The sequence below is a fragment of the Perca fluviatilis genome, chromosome 12 (genome assembly GCF_010015445.1).
Source record: "Perca fluviatilis chromosome 12, GENO_Pfluv_1.0, whole genome shotgun sequence".
Taxonomy (NCBI): Eukaryota; Metazoa; Chordata; class Actinopteri; order Perciformes; family Percidae; genus Perca; species Perca fluviatilis.
The window spans coordinates 36661334-36684291 of NC_053123.1; the positions used below are offsets into that span (position 1 = coordinate 36661334).

General features: G+C 44.0%; 1 protein-coding gene across 1 annotated transcript in view; it reads right to left on the reverse strand.

Moving 5' to 3' along the window:
- Positions 1-12038: 12038 nt before the first annotated feature.
- LOC120569488 (thrombospondin-type laminin G domain and EAR repeat-containing protein-like) overlaps positions 12039-22958 on the reverse strand; it is a 40759-nt gene continuing 29839 nt past the window's right edge. The window contains exons 12-15 of the mRNA XM_039817347.1: positions 19999-20175; positions 16577-16716; positions 15914-16015; positions 12039-12600 (exon numbers count right to left, since the gene is read on the reverse strand). Coding sequence (XP_039673281.1) covers positions 12447-12600; positions 15914-16015; positions 16577-16716; positions 19999-20175 — 573 coding nt within the window. The 3' untranslated portion in view covers positions 12039-12446. The remainder of the gene's footprint in view (positions 12601-15913; positions 16016-16576; positions 16717-19998; positions 20176-22958) is intronic.

Here is a 22958-nt window from a genome sequence, read left to right on the forward strand (position 1 = left end):
ATATTTACCCTGGGGGCTTGAACTCACAACCTTTGGGTCTAAAGACAAGAGCTGATCTCAGAATCAGAATCAGAAAAGCTTTATTGCCACGTATGTTTACACACACAGGGGTTGTGTCTTGGTATCGTAGGTGCAAGTCACATTAAAACATTAAAGCAACATGCACAAACACACCGAGTCGCCATATGTGGCGCCATCTCAACTCTCTCCTAACTCTCGCAACAGATACAGCATGACATTGGGAGAGGAGAGGGAAACAAAAAAGCTCAGTGAGGTATTGGCCAGATGATTGGAATGTTATTAGAATGTCTTTGTCTAGACCAGTGGTGGAATGTAACTACTTCAGTCCAAATGTTGAGATACTTGTACTTTACTTGAGTCTTTTCTTTTCATGCCACTTTCTACTTCTACTCCGCTAGGGAAATATTGTACTTTTTACTCCACTATATTCATCTGACAGCTTTAGTTACTAGTTACTTTACACATTAAGATTTCTGCACACAAAACACAGTTTATAAAATCTGATGTTTTATTCTAAAGTAAAGTAGCCAACAATATAACGGCCTACAAGTCCAGCTGAGATGATTAGACCATTAAACACACAACTGGTTGGATCCTTTACACTTTCTACAATGTTTTCTAAAATGGGAGGATTTGTATTTACTTGTAATACTTGAACAACATTTTCTTGATGATACTTACAGACTGAAGTAACATTTTCACTGCAGGACCTTTACTGTAACAGAGTATTTTTACAGTGTTGTATTAGTACTTTTACTGCAGTAGAGTATCTGAATACTTCTTCCATCGCTGGGGTCTGCCCTATCCAGCCCAATTTAGACCAACCTGTGCACACTTTTAAATCTTTTCCATTATTTGTTTAAAGTAAAGTGAAGATTAGAGCAGTTTTTCATTCTAAGCCTAAAATATTTCTACATGTCTGAAGTCATGTTAGAGGGGTTGAATTAAATGATAAATGATCATTAAAATGTGTGGTGTGGAACAACTTAAAGAAAAAAAAGATGCAATTTCAATATTCACGTTTTCTTGTTTTCCTGTTTTACTGTTTAAAGGTGTAACTTGTTTAATATTATCTTATGTGTCATGTGAACTGACTTGGGCTGCATTAATTAGTATGTCAATAGAATAATGTACCATTGTTACCTAGCATACACACCTCATTCCACAGATGTGGGAAAACCCATAACTGGATGACTTTTCCTTGTTCCTTTCCATTAACACCACCAATCACTGAACAGAGCCAAGAGGCTCTGACAGCTTTTGTGTCGCACGGACCGCTACAGGAAATCATTCCTACCACAGGCAATAAAACTCTTTAACACCTCACCACTGAGTGTTAGATAACATGCATATACATTACAATATTGCACTATAGTGCAATACAGTGCAACTTGCACAGACATAGGTTTTACTTACATCTTTATAAATACTGTTTAAGTAGATTCTACATTTGTATTCACCACTTGTACATACGTTTGTACATTCTTTCCTTTATATTTTTTATCTTCATTTTTTGAATAGTTGTTCTTGGATTCCATCCTATTTATTATCTCCTGTATATTCTTTATGTGTGCTGTGTGTCTTATATTTTTCTATCTATTCTATTCTGTGACACAGCAGACACTCAGAACCAAGACCTCCCAAATTGGGGCTTGTGGGCCAAGTTTGGCCCTTGCTCCCTTTGTTTTGGCCCACCATGGCATTTGACATGCTCATGCTTATTCTCCTTATTTTGAAAGTGCTGTAAAATCCTGTAAAAAACTGTAATGACCACGAAACGTACATTTTGTGCAGCTAAAAAGTACTTAATCTGAGTTTTATTGCAATGTAAAGCACAGTGCTGGTAATCTTCCATATAAGATTAAATACGTAAGGTTTATCTACCAAGAATTACAAGAATTATAGTATTCTTTAACATTTATTTTTTACTTTGATGCACGACTTGCCGAGTCCGTGTCCATGTCTTTCTGCAACGGCACACAAAAGCAACTTCTGAGGGAACCCCACCTCCTTCTCTGCTGGGAATAGGGGAGAATGGTATCAGTAGGCCAATGAAAGGGGGACAGGCCAGTGGAGGAACATGGAAGCATGTTGTACGCATACCTTCAGCCATAACAGCTGCTCCAAGAGGTAGGGTTCCGGGATGCCAGACAATGCAAGCCTGTATCGCGCTCCTGGTTAAGCCATTCTGATTGTCCATTGCTTTGGGGGTGGTAGCCTGATGATAGGCTGACTGTGGCTGCCAGAAGTTCACAAAAGGCCTTCCAAAAACGGAGACAAACTGTAACCCCCCCGGACAGACACTACATCTCTGTGCAACCCGTGTATTCTGAAAACATGAAACAGGAGAGCATTTGCCGTCTCCTTGACAGACGGTAACTTGGGCAAGGCAATTAAGTGAGCTTTCTTAGAAAATCTGTCACCCACACTGAGAACGGTAGTGTTACCTTCAGACTCAGGGAGACCTATGACAAAGTCCAGGGAGATGTCCGACCAAGGGTGTTGAGGGAGTGGGAGAGGATGCAGCAGACCAGTGGGAGAGTGGTGCGAGGGCTAATGCTGGGCACAGGTAGGGCAGGAGAACACATATTCTCCTATCTCTCTGTCCATTGTTGGCCACCAAAAGAACTGTTGGATGACATACTGGGTCCTCTTGACCCCAGGGTCGCAGGAAAAGTGATAGGAATGAAACCAGTGAATGACCTGTGACCTGAGCTCAGGAGGCACAAAAAGCCTGTTCAGGGGGGCACCCGGCTGGGACAGTGAGGTTAGGCTGAGGAGCCCATTTGATCCTATCTCAAACCTCCCAGGTGACATCACCCCCCAAACAGGAGCGAGGAAGAATGGATGAGTGCGACCTGGGTGCTTTGTCGGGGTCAAACAAGCAGGATAGAGCATCTGTCTTAGCATTCTTAAAGCCAGGTCTATAAGACATGGTGAATAGAAAACTGTTAAAGACCCACCTTGCTTGTTGAGATTTCCATCCTTTTGCTGACCTGAAGTTCTCCAAGTTCTTGTGGTCAATTCAGACCAAAAACGGTTGCTCGTTCCCCTCCAACCAGTGGTGCCACTCCTCTAGCACCCCTTTGACCGTGAGGAGTTACCTGTTGCCCACACCGTAGTTTCTCTCCACTGAGGATAACTTCCTAGAGAGAAACGGGCATGGATGGAGCTTATCGTCCCTACAGTCTTGCTGGGACAGGACAGCTCCAATACCCACTTCAGAAGCATCAACCTCAACCACAAACTGCTTCTTGGTGTCAGGCAGGACCAGGTCTGGGGCTGTGGAGAAGCTCTTCTTCAGTCGCTCAAATGCTTGTTCTGTCCAGGGAGTCCAAACAAGCTTAGCCTTGGAGGTGAGAGCATGTAATGGGGCAGCCACAACACAACAAGTTTCTGAAAAATGTGCAAAAAAATGAGCAAAGCCAAGAAATCTCTGTACCTGTTTGCGATCCATGGGTGTGGACCGCATCCTTCACAAAAGGGTTTATTAAAGAAAACAATGTCCAAATCCAGATCCAAGGGTGAGGTCCAAAAACAGGCAAAATCAGGAAAGGCATTCACTAGGAAAGGCAGTCAAGTCATTCTAAACCTAAAACATGTCTACAGGTCTTAAGTCATGTTAGAGGGGTTGCATTAAATGATAAATGATTATTAAATGAGTTTTCAATGGAAGTGGTGTGGAAAGACTTTATGAAACAAAAAGATGCAATTTCAATATTGACTGTTTTACTGTTTAAAGGTGTAACTTGTAGTTATTGTTTATAATTATCTGTCATGTGTCATGTGAACTGACTTGGGCTGCATCAAATAGTCTTTAGAATAATTTACCATTGTTACCTTGTATTCAAACCATGACTGGATAAAGTTTCCTTGTTCCTTTGCATTAACGCCACCCTTCCTGATGATACTTACAGACTTTTACTGAAGTAACATTTAACCTGCAGGACTTTTACTGTAACAGAGTATTTTTACAGTGTTGTATTAGTACTTTTATTTCAGTAAAGGATCTGAATACTTCTTCCACCACTGGGGTTTGCCCTATCCAGCCCTATTAAGACCAACTCCTGCACACTTTTAAATGTTTTCTGTTATTGTGTAATTAAAGTAAAGTGTTGAAAGAAGTTTAGAGCAGTTTTTCATTCTAAGCTTAAAACATGTATACAGGTCTGAAGTCATGTTGTAGAGGGATTGTAAAAAGTTCAATATTGACTCCCCTATTCATGTTTTATTGTGTTGCTGTTTAATGTATAATGTGAACTGACTTGGGCTGCATTAATTAGTATGTCAATAGAATAATGTACCATTGTTACCGAGCATTCACACCTCATTCCACAGATGTGGGAAAAACACCTGGATGAAGTTTCCTTGTTCCTTTGCCAAAAGCACCACCCTGTCCATTAGCAAACATTGATCAATGTTATATGACACAGCAATCACACATTAGACACTTAAAACCAAGGCTGCCCAATTCGGGGCCTGCGGGCCAAGTTTTGCCCCTTTTTGTGCTCCCTTTGTTTTGGCCTGTCATGGCATTTGACATGCTCATGCTTATTCTCCTCTTATGTTTGAAAGTGCTGAAAAATCCTAACCGTTAACTGCGTAAAGACTACGAAACATGCATTATTTGAAGCACCAAAGTACTTAATCTGAGGTTTTTTTGTATGTAAAGCACAGTGTAGGTAAACTTCCCTATACAATAAATACATAAATAAATAAAAAGTCACCTCCACACCTGCCCTGGGGTCCGTTCCAGGAAGGAGGTTTAACAAACTCTGAGTATAACCCTGATGTCTGAGTTGATTTACCCTGAGATGGGAAACTCAGAGTTTTCGGTTCCAGAACAGCTGATTTGAGTTGGTTCAATCAACTCGGAGTAGGTTCACTCAGGGTTACATGCGTGCACCACCACTATAAAAAGGCAGCATGAATGGAGCCATGATTCTACGATTTACCATGGTAACAACCACAAACAAGCGGGTCGGCGGAAATAGGCTACTCATGCGCACAAACAGCGAGTTTGAACGTTCATTTCATTAAAAAAGCAAGACAGGCTGCTGCTGCAAAAGAGAGAGAATTGGTGTGGGAGAAAATTGCTGCTTGAGTCAATGCGTACGCATTAACAGTGTATTAATTTCATATTTAATCACAGTTAACTTTTAATATTACTGGTGAAAACTGGAATTGTATTACACCTATAATTTCATTTAGATGCAATCCTGCGGGCGAAAAAGTAAACCATAGGCTACTAATCCCATTCTGAGGCTGCACAATGATCATTAACAGAACTATAATGTATTATCTTTTTTTTTTTTAATGGCTCTCATTGGTTTGTGTCCAGGGAACACTACAAAAACGTTTATAAAACGTCACACTTTTCTGACAGCTCTGCATACAGTGGCTTTACTATTACAGTATGATCCGCTACACTGTTATAAAGAAAACTGCTGTTTGCAAAAAAACGTAATGCAACACAAAGAATCTGCTAGATTGTTAAAGCCTGTCCACGATGGTTGATGTTAGTGATATGAGGACAGATAAGATATCTACATATCTAATGGACTGTGATAAAGAATACCTCTCAAATCAGTTATGTGGAAATGAAAATACATCGGGACTCAATATCATCACCCGACATAAACTCTCCGTGAATTAATACAGCTTTTTCATCAACGGGATCGTCGACAAAAGGACATGACATGTTTGAGAAAAAAACGTTTTATAGTCTGCCTGACATAAACCAATAAGTTTTTTTTATTCATGCAGATAACAAACTGCATTGAAATGCGACTGATACAGACTGAATGAATGAATGAATGAATGAGGAAATGAGTTTCTCCTCCCTCTCAGAGGGAGAAACTTGAGGTTTCTTGAAGAAAACCTGCTCACAACCAGGTTAGGTTCACAGGCTCAGTTACCATATTAACTTACTCTGAGGTGAAGTTACCTCTCTTTCTGAAACAGAAAATCCAGAGTTTCCCTCATCTCAGGGTTAAAAACTCAGAGTTTTCACTAAACCTGCTTTCTGGAACACGCCTCTGGTCTCTCTCCTGGAGAGATAACAAAACAAATAATTAAAATAAATAAAAAAATATGAAATTATGAAAATGAATGCCCCATCATTGCAATATAAAAGAAGCTCTCCCAATGTTAAAGGAATATTATTTAACATTAAAAAGGACTAAAAATATACACATCAAATATTATTATAAGAACAGCTGATTTCTGGAGCAGTAAACAGCTTTAGAGGAGGACGGTTGTTGTGCGTACTATGAAATAAAATCCTGACTTAGACCTCCTCTATCTGGAAAGTGTCCTGAGATAACCTCTCTTATGATTGGACACTTTAAAGGAAATTAAACAGAATTACATATTTTAATTGAGTGACAGCCCAAATATGAATATAAAATGAGTGAATTCCAGCCCTACATTTGATTAGCTGTGTGTGTGTGAGAGTGATGTAATCAGCCATATCCTGATCATCAGAGTTTCGCTTCAGTGCTGTGAGGTTTGGTCGTGTTATGGTGGGGTGTATGTCGTGTAGGTAGCAGGGTGTTGGTTGTTTGGTGTATGTTTGAGGCTATAACAGAGTAGCAGTGTATGTGGACTGTCCTGCTGGCTCTCTGTCCTTCTACACAGTCTCCTCTGACTCACTGATCCACCTCCACACCTTCAACACCACATTCACTCAGCCTCTTTATCCTGGGTTTGGGTTCTGCTATGGCTCCTCAGTGTCTCTGTGTTGTGTGTAGGACGGAGAGTCACCTCCTGTTTCTCACTGCTGATCAGTTGAGTCTGTACAGGATCACACTTACAGAAATACTTCAGATTATTGTTATGAACTAATGAATGAACTTTGTATAAAATAATTCAGAATGATTGAAGAGATTCCTCGTGAACATTGTAAACTTTTTCCACTTCCAGTCCTTTAAAGATGGGAGCTATGATCATGAAATTGTAAAAACGTGTCATGTTTTGTTTTTTCACAATAAAAGCAGAAAGTTACTGATGTGTGATGTGTTTGTGTTATGTTTAATAACATCCAAACCATAAACTATATATATGAATATAATAATAATATTTACAGTCTATGATCCAAACAATTTTTAAAAGTAAAAGTACTTGCATTACGATTTATTCTCTTAATGTCTATATTCTAATAATTAAAAGAAAAACAGTATGGGCTGTGGCATTTTAATGAAGTTAGTTTTAGGTTAATGTAATTGTGCTTACTATCTGTGGCCCAGTTTACATTCTGACTTACAATTCTGGTTCTCTATCAGGGTGATAGAGCCTCAACTAGAGCTCGACTTTGCATTATTACCTACAGGAGTGAATGCTGCACACATTTATCTAGCGAGAACACACAGACTTGGACAACAAGTAGGTGGCTTCACAGGTGAGGAGGACCGGGAGTGTTTTTAAGATAAATATACGGGTTGTATATTAACCTTATGTGAACGGATGTTTCACATATGACCAAGCAAAGTATCGGGAGCAGCAGCAGTAAAGGGAGCAGCGGTAGTACCGGGAGCTGTACGCGCCTGGCCAATAAATGCTATTGAATTGAATTTGGCTGCGGGGAAAACTGATCAGAAAATGTAACGAAAATATAACAAACCATTGTTGAAATGTAGTGGAGTAGAAAGTATAGATAATTGCTGCAAAATGTAACAAAGTAAAAGTCAAACGTATGCACTATCGATTGTACTTAAGTAAAGTACAGATATGTGAAAAATGTACTTAAGTACAGTAACAAAGTATTGTACTTCGTTACATTACACCACTGACAGACCACACAGACACAGAAATTACCGGCTGATTCCACCGCTAACACTTTAACACTTTAAAGTGTCTTTAAATATTCATGATTTACTTTTTCCAAATCCACATGAACAACGCTTCATGTTGGCTTAAATAAGTCACTTGTTTTAAAGCTGTCCTCCCAATGTTCTACTGCAGCAGCCTGCTGTTGTTGTCAGGAGGTTTGATAAAGGTAAAGATAGTTATGGCCGTTCATAACAACGATACAGCGAGACGCCGGCCAGCTGAACATTCATTCACTCATCAGACAGTCCTGCAGTAACGCAGTTCTTTCTGTTAGTTTGTTAGTTTCGGGGGGTGATCAGGCTTTTGCAGTTGCTGCCCCGAGACTCTGGAACAAGTTACCCCCTGATATTCGCACTACCACAGATGGAGCTCTTTTTAGGTCCAAACTCAAAACATACCTGTTTAGTCTGGCTTTTAATACGTAGCAGTGGTGTGACAATTTCATTCTTCTGTTTCTTTGTAACCTTTTCTGATTTTACTGTTTTCTATGTTAATTCTTTCTATTGTATGATATGTGTTTTTACTCTTGGTTTCTGATGTTAAGCAATTTGGATACCTGTTGGTTGCTGTAAAGTGCTATATAAATACATTTTGATTGAATTTTTGTTTGATTGAGTTTTGAATGTCTGCTGAAACTTAAGACTCGATGGACTTTTAAAGAAAAGCATCCCGACGTCAGCCTGCGGGGGAAATTCATGCAACGTTAACCGGCTATCAGACTCACAGTATCGCGGCGTGCAAGGTTTTACGGTTACAGGAAACAGGAAACATCTCTCCCTTTATCGCTGCCACAAAGAAGTTTAAAACACTATGAAGGTAAAAAAAAAAAACACAATCAATGAACTGGAGTTTGAAGCCCAGGTGACTGAAGCAAAGAGGCTTCATCTCTTTTTCTTTCTCTCTTTCTCCGTGAAATGAAGCTGCCTTCATGTGCGCTCGGGAATATTGAACATACAGTACATTGGTAATTTTACAGAGAAATATCAGTGACTGAAGTGTTTTTTTAAATGCAGTTGTGTGTCTGTCCACCAGATGTCGTCCTAAGAGAGCATCAGACCGTCTGCTGCAGCCGGCCGTTTACTTTCCTTCTTATTAGTCTCCAAACAGATCTCAAAACCAGCAAGATAGAAAGAAAGAACAGTGCTCCCTGTTCAGATGCACCAATCAGGGCCAGGGGGAGTGTCTAACTGTTCAGATGCACCAATCAGGGCCAGGGGGGTGTCTAACTGTTCAGATGCACCAATCAGGGCCAAGGGGAGGTGTCTAACTGTTCAGATGCACCAATCAGGGCCAGGGGGAGTTGTCTAACTGCTTGTCAATCACTGCTCATGCACACACATTCATTCTCCCTTGTGGGGGGAGGGGCTTAGGAGACCGTTTGGAGCTTTAGCGGAAAGGTGGGGAGGGACTGAAAAATTGTTGAAGTTAAAATTTTTTAAGAAGTAAACAACGTCCACAGCAGTGTATTTTTCATTTTATTGTACCTGAAGTTGCTGCATTTTGGCTGCTGTCTGTAGATTCCTTCATGCACAACTCGTATTCTTTCAGATGTTTCATACCAAATGTTGTAACAGCAGCCATGTTGTGTATTGTTTAGGGTCCTCGCCACCACTAGACCAATCAGCATTGCAAATTGAACATGTAGCTGGACTTGAATGGCCTACTTTTGACTGAAAGTACTGCCAAACCTTTTCTGCTCACCAGTTCCATTTCCACTTTCTCACAGCCTACTGCATTGAACGCTCCACCTACGTAAACACCTTCCCGTAATCAATGGCGCGTCATTACGGCGACCAGCGTAGCATGTCTAGTGCAGAGACAGGTAGGAGACTCAAACTACAGACTCAAAGTTTTTAGCAATGTCTTGATGTTCCCAGATGTTAAAGTTATCTGTTAGAAATAAAACAGACTATGCTCTAAGTTGTTAGCTGAGCAACTTTTAGCGAATTTATACATATGGAAGCTCTGCAGAGATGTGTGTGTCTGTGTGTGTGTGTGTGTGTGTGTGTGTGTGTGTGTGTGTGTGTGTGTGTGTGTCTGTGTGTGTGCATGTAATAAACAGGGGTGAAATCATCAGAAAACTGGGAAATAAAATCAGACCAAACTGGAGAAATCAGATAATGAGGAACATTTATTACCATACGAAGAAGCAAACAGTCGGGTACAACTGGAATATAAACACTTAGTCATGAACTATAATATATTATAATATCAACAACACATATAATAAGTTAGTGTTTGACTAGACACCTGAGTGTCTGTTACAGACACACTATGCTAAATGCTTTTTATGACAAAAATCACAAAGAAAATAAATCTAAAGATATTTTAACCTTTGCAGGAGATGACAAAAAAGTAGAAAATATATATTTGTGTGTCTGTATGAATGTATGTAATGTATATGTGTGTGTGTGTCCAATGTGGTTCTTAATTTCATAATAATAGCTTATTAATTTTGTAAAAAAGTTACAAAATGTTATTAGACTTTTTTTTTCAGTTTACAGTGTAACAGAATTCACTTCTGCTTTTCAAAAAGCAATTTTCAAAATTAAGTATTCCCTTTTTGCAAGATAGCAGTGCAGTGTAGTTTTTTGTAGTGAGTATACTGTCATTCATTCACTCCCAGCATTAGACTGGCCCGTCCCACAGCGACAATCCCATAGGTTTTTTTGTAACGTTACTGTGTAAAGTATCAGCCTCATCTGACTCACGTTCTGTAGTTTCTGTAAGTAGCTGTAGTGTCTGCTGTAGTGTCATCCTAATCAGCAGTATAGCTTCAGGGGCAGGCTTTCCCAAACACTGAAAGAGTGTAGTTTAAACCTGCTTTCGTTTCATATATCTAGCTACTTTAGTGATTCACATTTGTTAATTTCAAATTTGCACGACTCGCAACACAGACGATGAATTTATGAACGTAAGTGTGAAAGTTCTCCTACAAAACAATCATCACTACGTAACGGTATCCTTGCTGCCTGCACGGTCCGACATGCGCAGATGATAATCCTGTTTAACGAGGATTTCCGACACTGCACGATCTTTTCCACGTGTCCGGTCGTAGTTGGAGCCCCTGCCGTTAGCCTTCACCGGGAAGCTAACTTTAGTTTAGCTAACAGCTAATTCAGCTAACCGCTAGCTGACAGCTTGATTCAGTCTAAAATAACGGTAACTCAAACTAAACACTGGGAAAAGCAGGCTACAGTTAAATTAAGACTTTAAAGTAATAACAAATAAGACAAGTATTGATTGATTGTATTTTAAATGAGCACAAGTAGTAAAGTAGTAAAGTAGAACTGGTAGTAAAGTAGAACTGATGTAGCAGCTTGTTATTTTCAGGTTTTATTTTGAGGGTCTTTTAAAGTGTCAAAAACAACGTAGGAAAGCTTTGTTGCACACCTCTTTTGTTGGGCAGATGCATAGGATATGATCAAAAGGGGGGCTATGGGGGGGGGGGCTAAATAATGCTCCAAAGTTCAGCTACATTTTGTCAAAGGGATGGATGTATGGCCTTGTTTCAAAGGGGTTTGTTGACCTCTGACCTGCAGATATCTGAATAATAAATGGGTTCTATGAATACGCAAAAGTATCCTTTTAACAGACATACTTTATGATAATCAAATGTAGTTTTTCCTCAGCAACAGTTATGTTTTTCACAAATGATGATCCCTTCTTAGGCATTCTGTCATCCAAAGGCTTAAGAGAAAGTGCAAATAGCTGCAGTAAAATGGAAGAAAATCTCCTAGGGGAGTCATGCCCCCCACCATAGTCTGGGCTGAGCCACGGATGTTTACGACATCTGTTAGGCCTCCTGCACACTGGCTGCGTGTCGTGAGCTTGGCGTCTGCGTGGCGTTTTCTATGTCTTTACCCACCAGAAAGGTGTCTGATGTGGCGCTGCTAGCCTTGTCTGGACACATGGATGTTTCCCATAAACATAAATATATTCTGATCTGATTACAGCAAAGACAACATCGGCAGTATTGATGGCAAAATAGGCTCCAGAATATTTCCTTCTGGATTGACAGGTGCAATATTTGAAAATCAATAATTATTATTATTTTTTTTTTTAACGACATTTATATCTGCATTCACGTCAAAACCTCGAGACTTTCAAACATCATGTCATTCATTAATGTGTATTTGTGTCAAAATGACATATAAACAACTTTTCATATTCTATTTTGTCTCCAACACACTGGCGTGTTACGTGAAAAATAGGCGTTGGTTCTATTTTCTATCATGCACACGTTTTTGTCGTGCGTGTCACCCAGGTAGTGTGCACGCTTTAACCTGTTAACATGGGAGCCAAAATAAAAACGCTCACGCCACGCAGCCAGTGTGCAGGAGGGCTTAGGGTCCCTGAAGAGGACGCAGCTCCAACAGTTTCTCAGCAGGATTCGACTCTTGAAACTTCATCAACGGACAGAAAGTCTGAAGCGTCTCAGGGTTGAACTCTGAAGACTTCACTCAGTTCTGAAGAAAACATGAGCGTGAATGTTGCTGTGATGAAGTTAGTAGATTATAAATAACGTTGTTTTGAGGTTTGAGGAGTTCCTGGCAGTGTCTGGAGTCTATGTGTAGTAGAGGACAGAGTCTGATTCAGTAAGTCCTGAGTTTGAAGACCTTGCTGAGCCTTGAAGTGGCGCTGGAGTAGACGAGGAAGGAGCCTTGGTCGGTGCTGAAGTGTTCCCAGTCTCTGCAGCCAAATGTTGGCAGACTGTGGACCGCCACGAAGCCCTCGTAACCCTGCCACCTGGACACACAAAACACGCAGAGATAAACACCAAACACAAGGCAAATACTTAAGTCTGGTAGCCTGGATGCCAGCCGAACTTAGCCCCGCCCATAACATTTGAGGTCAGGAAGTTCGGTCTGAACTTGTGGAGCTACTATGCTCCAACCAGAGCTGTTTGGACCAATCAAATTGGCAGGGTGGGCTTTATACGATGATGGACAGATGATCAACAGTAACGTAATCGACCACGTCACCAAAGAGCGCTTGGGTTGAATTTGTTTTCAACAAAGATGGCTGCCATTGTGTCTGTTATAGAAGATATCAACAGCGCATTCACTTTAAAAGAGGAACAGAGAACCGCGATCAAGGCATTTGTCAATCAGAAAGATGTTTTTGCCGTCCTTCCTACGGGATTCGGCAAAAGTTTAGCCCAGATGGTCGCTAAGAAAATGGGGCGTATATGTCACATGCTCCGTTGCTCTGATTGGTTGTAGATCTATCCATTCCTCTGATTGGTTGTAGGTCTATCCGTTGCTCTGATTGGTTGTAGGTCTATCTGTTGCTCTGATTGGTTGTAGGTCTATCTGTTGCTCTGATTGGTTGTAGGTCTATCCAGTTCTGATTGGTTGTAGGTCTATCCGTTGCTCTAATTGGTTGTAGGTCTATCTGTTGCTCTGATTGGTTGTAGGTCTATCCATTGCTCTGATTGGTTGTAGGTCTATCCATTGCTCTGATTGGTTGTAGGTCTATCCGTTGCTCTAATTGGTTGTAGGTCTATCCATTGCTCTGACTGGTTGTAGGTCTATCTGTTGCTGTGATTGGTTGTAGGTCTATCCAATTGAGTGCCGAGGCATTTTCTTTCCTGGTTCGGTTGAAACACGCCCCATAATCACAGCCCAATGGAGCAGCATCAGAATCAGATTCTGACTACAATCTGAGTATGACCACGTCAGGCTACAAGTCTGCACCAACAGACACAAACAAACGCTAACAGACCAGAGATAGGGACTCGAATTTGAGACTTAGACTCAAGTCGAACTCGTCCTCTAAAGACTTCAGACTATACTCGGACTCGAGATGCGAGAATCGTGAATAGGCATGGGCCATTTACCGGTTTCAAGGTATACCACGGTTTGATAAAGTCACGGTTTCAAAACCACTTACATTTTCCGTCATACCGTTCCTAGTCTTGCTTTGCCAGACCTTCCTCCACAGCTCTGCGGAGGAAGGTCTGGCTAGTCCACACAGTGCTCTGGTTTATTGGCATTTCTTAAAACCAATCACAATCGTCTTGGGCGGTGCTAAGCTCTGGACGGAGCCACGGTGCCTCTGCTAAATAGTCTCAGGAAGGAACTTGTTTTGGTGGAACATGTGTACGTTCAAACGTAGTTTTAGTCGTGCAACAGAAAACTCAGATTGGACAGATAGTCTAGCTAGCTGTCTGGATTTACCCTGCAGAGATCTGAGGAGCAGTTAACCATAGTCCTCAGAAATCCACCGGAGGTTAGAAAGCTAACAGAAAGACAGAGGAAGGGGACGGACATCCGGCCGAAGCTACGACTGACGGGAGGTTTACTGCGACTGTCGTTTGCCAGATGTGATGAAATGATCACTGAGCGTTGGTTTTTATTTGTTTGCCAAACTCATGGTAGTAGATTTACATAATCATTTACATTTACATTTACAGAGATTTACAGCTGGCTGCAATGCTTTCAGTTCCTGTTATATATCTTTGGAAAAGACAGGAAGTACACACTAGAGGGTGACAATTTTTCGGGACTGCGATACAGGAGTCAATCTCACCGTTGGTAACGTGATAGGGACGGAATAGAACATAGAAATCAACGGGAGCGGGACGGAGCCGGAAATATAAATAATAATAATAAATTGTTAATAATAAATTATGATGCAATGCTGTGAGTGCGCCCAAAGATCGCGAGGCATTCCTAGGCTACTTAGTATGCGGAAGGCAGCGATTCTTCTAACCTACCCTAAATTGATAAATGTGTGTTTTGAGTGTGAGAAGATCTCTGTTAGGAATTACGTAATGAAATGGCCTACACCTGCAGGTAATGCATGTTACCTAGGCCTGCAGGTAATGCATGTATAGTGGAGCCTACATTTCCGAGGCAACCTCAGTGATTTGACCACGATTAACCACACATGCTACAGGGGGGCAACAGAGTCTGATAGCTTTAGACAACATAGGGAACGAAACGGGAGCGGGACGGGATTCAGAAGTCTTTCTCTTGGGATTTTGCAGGACAGGATTTGTTTGGGTGGGGGGCACTCATGTGAACGGGATATGACGGGAGTATATTCGTGGGCTCGGGATGGGATGGGAGCGACAATTGATTCTTGTGTGACCCTCTAGTGCAGGGGTGTCAAACTCAACTTCACTAAGGGCCACACTTGGAAATAAGACTCACATCAGGGGCCAGACATGTAGAGTTCATTAACATGCTTTCATGTAATCAAAGTCAAAAATATTTGACCGTCTCATTTTCTTACAGTTATGTCGACATAAAGCCCTAAAAAAAAAGTTCCTTAGCCATCAGAGAGTTTTGCAAATCAAGCAGCAACATGTTTCACAGCCTAAATATGAAAACTCTCTCTGCTTCTGCGGGAATTTCTGAGTCTCAAAGTTGGCAAATCTGCCAAATTCTGCAGTGCTCTAGTGTGTAAAGACAGGAAGTACCCACCTGTAGATGACACTGTTCAGAGAGTACGAGCTAAGACACACAAACACACACACACACACACACACTCTCGCACACACACTCACACACACTTGCACGCAACACACACACACACACACACATACAAACACACACACACACACATACATATATACACACACACACAATCACACACACAAACACTCGCTCACACACTCACACACACTCGCACACAAACACACACACACACACATACAAACACACACACACACACACACACACACACTACATATATACACACACACACAATCACACACACACACACTCACACACACTCACACACACTCGCACACACACACTCGCACACACACACACACACACCACACACACACACACACACACTCACAATTTCACAATTTGAGAGTCTCAAAGTCGACAAATCTTCCAAATTCTGCTTTGAGTGTGACGTAATTACAGTTTGGAAAGAGTTTCCCGGCTTTTTGGTTTCTGCGCAGAAACTAGGCGGGCCAAAATCTATCGTGAACCTATATTGATATGCGGGCCGGATCAAAACTTTCAAGGGGGCCAGATCTGGCCCGCGGGCCTCGAGTTTGACACCTGTGCTCTAGTGTGTAAAGACAGGAAGTACCCACCTGTAGACGACACTGTTCAGAGAGAAGGAGCTGCCGTCGTGAGAGTTGGCCACGACCAAAAACTTCTCCTCTCCCACGGTGAAGAACTCCCAGTCCAACGCACTGCACAACAACAAACACATGTGATCACAGGCTCGGTAAAGCCCTTACCCTGTCTGTTGGGTCTGTTGTGTGTCTGTTGTGTGTCCAGACCCTTACCTGTGTGTTTCTGTTGTGTGTCTGTTGTGCGTCTAGAGCCTGACCTGTGTGTGTCTGTTGTGTGTCTGTTGTGTGTCTGTAGTGCATCCAGAGCCTGACTTGTGTGTCTGTAGTGTGTCTGTTGTATGTCCAGAGCCTGACCTGTGCGTGAGGATGTCCTGGAAGTGGATGAAAGCCTGTGTGTGTCTGTAGTGTGTCTGTTGTGCATCCAGAGCCTGACCTGTGTGTGTCTGTAGTGTGTCTGTTGTGCATCCAGAGCCTGACCTGTGTGTGAGGATATCCTGGAAGCGGATGAAGGCCTGTGTGTGTCTGTTGTATGTCTGTAGTGTGTCTGTAGTGTGTCTGTTGTGCATCCAGAGTCTGACTGTGAGTGAGGATGTCCTGGAAGTGGATGAAGGCCTGTGTGAGTGTGTTGTGTGTCTGTTGTGTGTCTGTAGTGTGTCTGTTGTGCATCCAGAGCCTGACCTGTGCGTGAGGATGTCCTGGAAGCGTATGAAGGTCTGTGTGAGTGTGTTGAGTTCGTACACGGTGGAGTTGATGCTGTGGAGACTCGCCCGCCGAGAAACCTTTAAGTGGTGAGGCCGTTGTTGGGTGTAGGGGACCACCTGACCAGCGTGAGGATGTCTGGAAGGTAGAATTGTGTGAGTGTGTTGAGTGGTACCGGTGGGTTGATGCTGTGGATTGGCCGAGAAACACGTCCCGCCCGGTGAGAGAAAGGAAGCTACTGTTTTACCCACAACACAAACACACACAGACACACACACACACACAAAAACACGCACACACACAGACACACACATATACACACACAAACAGACACACACACAAAAATACACACATATATACACACACAGAGACACACACACACGCACATACATATACACACACACACAAAAAAACACCAACACCATATAAACCCAAGTATGTCATCGTATGTCATCATATACCAGGTTTCTGACTCATCAGTGTATTTGTTCTGGGTGTAATAACTCTTGCTGCCTGAAGAGGGCGCCAGTCTTCAGCCGGTAATCTCGGCTCTATTATTAGATCTATTACATTAATATTATCTAGATTCTACTACACACACACACACACACACACACACACACACACACACACACACACACACACACACACACACGTGATGTAAACAGAGTTTCTGTCAGAAGTTGAATTAAAGGTTCAGGTAGTTTCATGAGGCTTTAAACATGTTTTGTGGCTTTAAAAATCCAATAAAAGTTCATGATCCGCCGTGACGGACGAGTCCAAACAATCTGCTGCTGGAAAACCCCCACACACACACACACACACGCACACACAAACACACAAAATCCCAAGTACCCCGCACGCGCACACAACACACTCGCTTCCACACACACACACACACCACACACTGACAAACGCACCCCCTCGCCTCAAACCCACACACTGCGCTGCGCATGACCGCACATACACGCACCTGAAACCCACCTGCGGCACAGCACCGCGCACACAAACCTTTACCTGCGCTGCGCCAAACGCAAACGCACACCGCGCGCACGCAAACGCACAAACACACACACCGCGCACAAACGCACAAACACACACACACAAACACACAAACCTACGCGCACAAACCGCACAAGAACCTGCGCGCCGCTTTTCCGCACGCACATACACACCTGCGCACCGCGCCAAAACACCTGCGCTGCAGCGCACTGAAACACACACCTGCGCTGCGCCAAACGCACAAACACACACTTGCGCTGCGCGCACACAGAACACACAGAAACACACACACACACACACACGCACATACGCACCTGCGCGCACAAACGCAAACACTGCCTTTTGCGCGCACACACAAACCTGAAACGCACACACCGCGCTGCACTTAAAACACACAAACACACACACACACACACAAACCTGAAACGCACCTGCGCTGCGCACACCAAACACGCAAACGCACACACACAAACCTGCACCTGCGCTTTTACAGAGCACACAAACGCACGCACGCATGCACACACGCTTTTACCCACAAACGCACAAACACGCACACAGCTGCAGCACGCACAAACCGCACACACACACACACACACACACACACAGACACACAAACACGCATGCACGCACGCACACGCACACACGCATGCACCTGCGCGCACACAAACGCACAGAACACGCACCGCGTACACCTGCGCGCACTTTTTCGTGCCACCGGGAGCACACACGCGGCGCCGCATGGAGCCGCACCAGACACGCACGCACGCACACACTGGAGCACAGGCCGCACGCGCCTGCGCTGCACAGGCCTGGAGAGCCGCACGCACTGGGAGCCGCACCGCGGCGCACTGGGCACACAGGCCACACGCACACATGCACGCACCTGCGCGCACCTGGAGCCTGGGCTACCTGCGCGCAGCGCACAGGCCGCACGCACGCACGCGCACGGACGCAGAGCCGCACGCATGCACGCACGCACGCACACACGCATGCACCACCGCAGCACACTGGAGCCTGGCGCCATGCATTGCTCATACACACAAACACACACACACACACACACACAGACACACACACACACACACACACACATACACACATATACACACAAACACACACACACACACACACACACACACACACAACTTACAGAGTTTCTGTAGAAGTTGAATTAAAGGTTCAGGTAGTTTTTATGAGGTTTTAACTGTTTTGTGGCTTTAAAATCCAAAAGTTCATGATCCGACTGTGGACGGACGAGTCCAAACAATCTGCTGCTGGAAAACCCCACCACAAACACCATAACAAAACCACACCACAAACACACACAAACACACACAAACTACATAACAAACACACAAACACAACACACACACACAACACACACACACACCCACACCCACCCACACACACACACACACACACACCACACAAACCACACAACACCACACACACACACACCACACACACACACACAGACACCACAACATACACACACCAACACACACACACAACCCCCCCCCCCCCCCCAACCACAAACAACACACAATAACAACACACACACAAACACACAGACACACACACACACCCACGACACGCATCACACACAACACACAATCTAACACACACACCACGACACACACACAGACACACACATAACACACACACCATACACACACACACACCACAGCATCATAATAATAGACACCACACATGCGAACGCACACACGAGCACAGACACCTAACAGACACACAACACAGACACACACAAACATAAATACAAAACAAAACACACAAACACAGACACCACATAAACAAAATATAAAAACAACAAACAAATAAATAAACCACATACAACAAAAACACACATCAGACCCAATACACATAAACAGCACAACACAACAAATATAAACAGCACATATAACAAACAAACACACCACACACAAAACATAACAATAACACAAAACAATCATATAAACAACACATCATAACACATAAAACAACACCACATACACATATAACAACACACACACACAAAATCAATAATACACATATAAACAGACACAACAATAACACACACCATCACATCATATAACAGACACACATCAAAACACCACAATAAACAGACACAACAATACACATCATTAACACACACACCAACACAAACTATAAACCAATACACACACACAATACATAAACAGCACACACATACCACAATAAACGCACACACACAAAACAATCACCACATAAACAGACACACACAAAAAAACACAATACCATCACTATTATAAACAGACACACACAAACAACACATATATAACACCCACATCATCACATACACACACATCACATATAAACAACACACAAAACACATATCATCACACACTATCACAACAACTGACCGGGATGCTCTGGAAGAGCTGGAAGCGCCCGTCCAGCCAGACGTAGACGGTGGAGCTTATGGTGGTGGTCTGACCGTCGAAGGTGTTGGCCACGGCCAGGAAGTGGTACGGTCCCACGGAGAAGAACTCCCAGTCATAGGCGCCGGACGTGGCTACGGTCTGGTTCACCTCGAACAGCTGCAGGCACGCAGCGGTTAGTTCACCACTCAGAGAACCACAACACACAACAGGCACGCAGCGGTTAGTTCACCACTCAGAGAACCACAATACACAACAGGCACGCAGCGGTTAGTTCACCACTCAGAGAACCACAACAACAGCACGCAGCGTTAGTTCACTACTCAGAGAACCACAACACACAACAGGCACGAGCGGTTAGTTCACCACTCAGAGAACCACAACACACAACAGGCACGAGCGGTTAGTTCACCACCAGAGAACCACAACACACAACAGGCACGCGGCGTTAGTTCACTCACTCAGAGAACCACAACATACAACAGGCACGCACGGTTAGTTCACTACCTCAGAGAACCAAAACAGGCACGCAGCGGTTAGTTCACTACTCAGAGAACCACAACACACAACAGGCACGAGCGGTTAGTTCACTACCCAGAGAACCACAACACACAACAGGGCACGCAGCGGTTAGTTCACCTACTCAGAGAACCACAACACACAACAGGCACGCAAGCGGTTAGTTCACCACTCAGAGAACCACAACACACAACAGGCACGAGCGGTTAGTTCACTACTCAGAGAACCACAACAAGGCACGAAACGTTAGTTCACTACACCAGAGAACCACAACACACAACAGGCGCCCCCGGGTTAGTTCACCACCTCAGAGAACCACAACAAACAACAGGCACGAGCGGTTAGTTCAATACCTCAGAGAAGCACAACAGGCACGAGCGATTAGTCACCACCAGAGAAACAACCAGGCACGCAGCGGTTAGTTCACTACTCAGAGAACCACAACACAACAGGCACGAGCGGTTAGTTCACCTACTCAGAGAACCACAACAACACAACAGGCACGCAGCGGTTAGTTCACTACTCAGAGAACCACAACAGGCACGCAGCGGTTAGTTCACCACTCAGAGAACCAACAAAAAACAACAGGCACGCCAGCGGTTAGTTCACTACTCAGAGAACCACAACACCAACAAGCACGAGCGGTTAGTTCACTACTCAGAGAACCACAACAGGCACGCGAGCGGTTAGTTCACTACTCAGAGAACCACAACAGGCACGCGCGTGTTAGTTCACCACTCAGAGAACCACAACAGGCACGCCGCGGTTAGTTCACTACTCAGAGAACCACAACAGGCACGCAGCGGTTAGTTCACTACTCAGAGAACCACAACACAAACAGGCACGCAGCGGTTAGTTCACTACTCAGAGAACCACAACAGGCACGCGAGCGTTAGTTCACTACTCAGAGAACCACAACAGGCACGCGCGTTAGTTCACCACTCAGAGAACCACAACACACAACAGGCACGCAGCGTTAGTCCACTACTCAGAGAACCACAACAAAAACAGGCACGCAGCGGTTAGTTCACCACTCAGAGAACCACAACACAATAACAGGCACGCAGCGGTTAGTTCACCACTCAGAGAACCACAACACAAAACAGGCACGCAGCCGTTAGTTCACCACTCAGAGAACCACACAACACAAAACAGGCACGAGGTGTTAGTTCACCACTCAGAGAACCACAACAGGCACGCAGCGTTAGTTCACCACTCAGAGAACACAACACAAAACAGGCACGCAGCTTAGTTCACCACCAGAGAACCACAACACACAACAGGCACGAGCGTTAGTTCACCACTCAGAGAAACACAACAGGCACCGAGCGGTTTAGTTCACTACTCAGAGAACCACAACACCGCACGCAGCGGTTAGTTCACTACTCAGAGAACCACAACACACAAGGCACGAATATTAGTTCACTACTCAGAGAACCCAACAGACACGCAGCGCGTTAGTTACTACCAGAGAACCACAACAGGCACGAGCGTTAGTTCACCACTCAGAGAACCACAACAGGCACGCAAGTTCACCACTCCAGAGAACCACAACAGGCACGAGCGTTAGTTCACTACTCAGAGAACCACAACACACAACAGGCACGCAGCGGTTAGTTCACCACTCAGAGAACCACAACACACAACAGGCACGCAGCGGTTAGTTCACTACTCAGAGAACCACAACACACAACAGGCACGCAGCGGTTAGTTCACCACTCAGAGAACCACAACACACAACAGGCACGCAGCGGTTAGTTCACTACTCAGAGAACCACACAACAGGCACGCAGCGGTTAGTTCACTACTCAGAGAACCACAACAGGCACGCAGCGGTTAGTTCACTACTCAGAGAACCACAACACACAACAGGCACGCAGCGGTTAGTTCACCACTCAGAGAACCACAACACACAACAGGCACGCAGCGGTTAGTTCACCACTCAGAGAACCACAACACAAAACAGGCACGAGCGGTTAGTTCAATACTCAGAGAACCACACACACAACAGGCACGAGCGTTAGATCACCACTCAGAGAACACACAACAGGCACGGGCGGTTAGTTCACTACTCAGAGAACCACAACACACAACAGGCACGAGCGTGTAGTTCACTACCTCAGAGAACCACAACACACAACAGGCACGCCAGCGGTTAGTTCACTACTCAGAGAACCAACAACAGGCACGCGAGCGTTAGTTCACTACTCAGAGAACCACAACAGGCACGCAGCGGTTAGTTCACTACTCAGAGAACCACAACACAAAACAGGCACGCGAGCGGTTAGTTCACTACCAGAGAACCACAACAGGCACGCAGCGTTAGTTCACTACTCAGAGAACCACAACAGGCACGCGCACGGTTAGTTCACCACTCAGAGAACCACAACAGGCACGCGTTAGTTCACTCACAGAGAACCAAA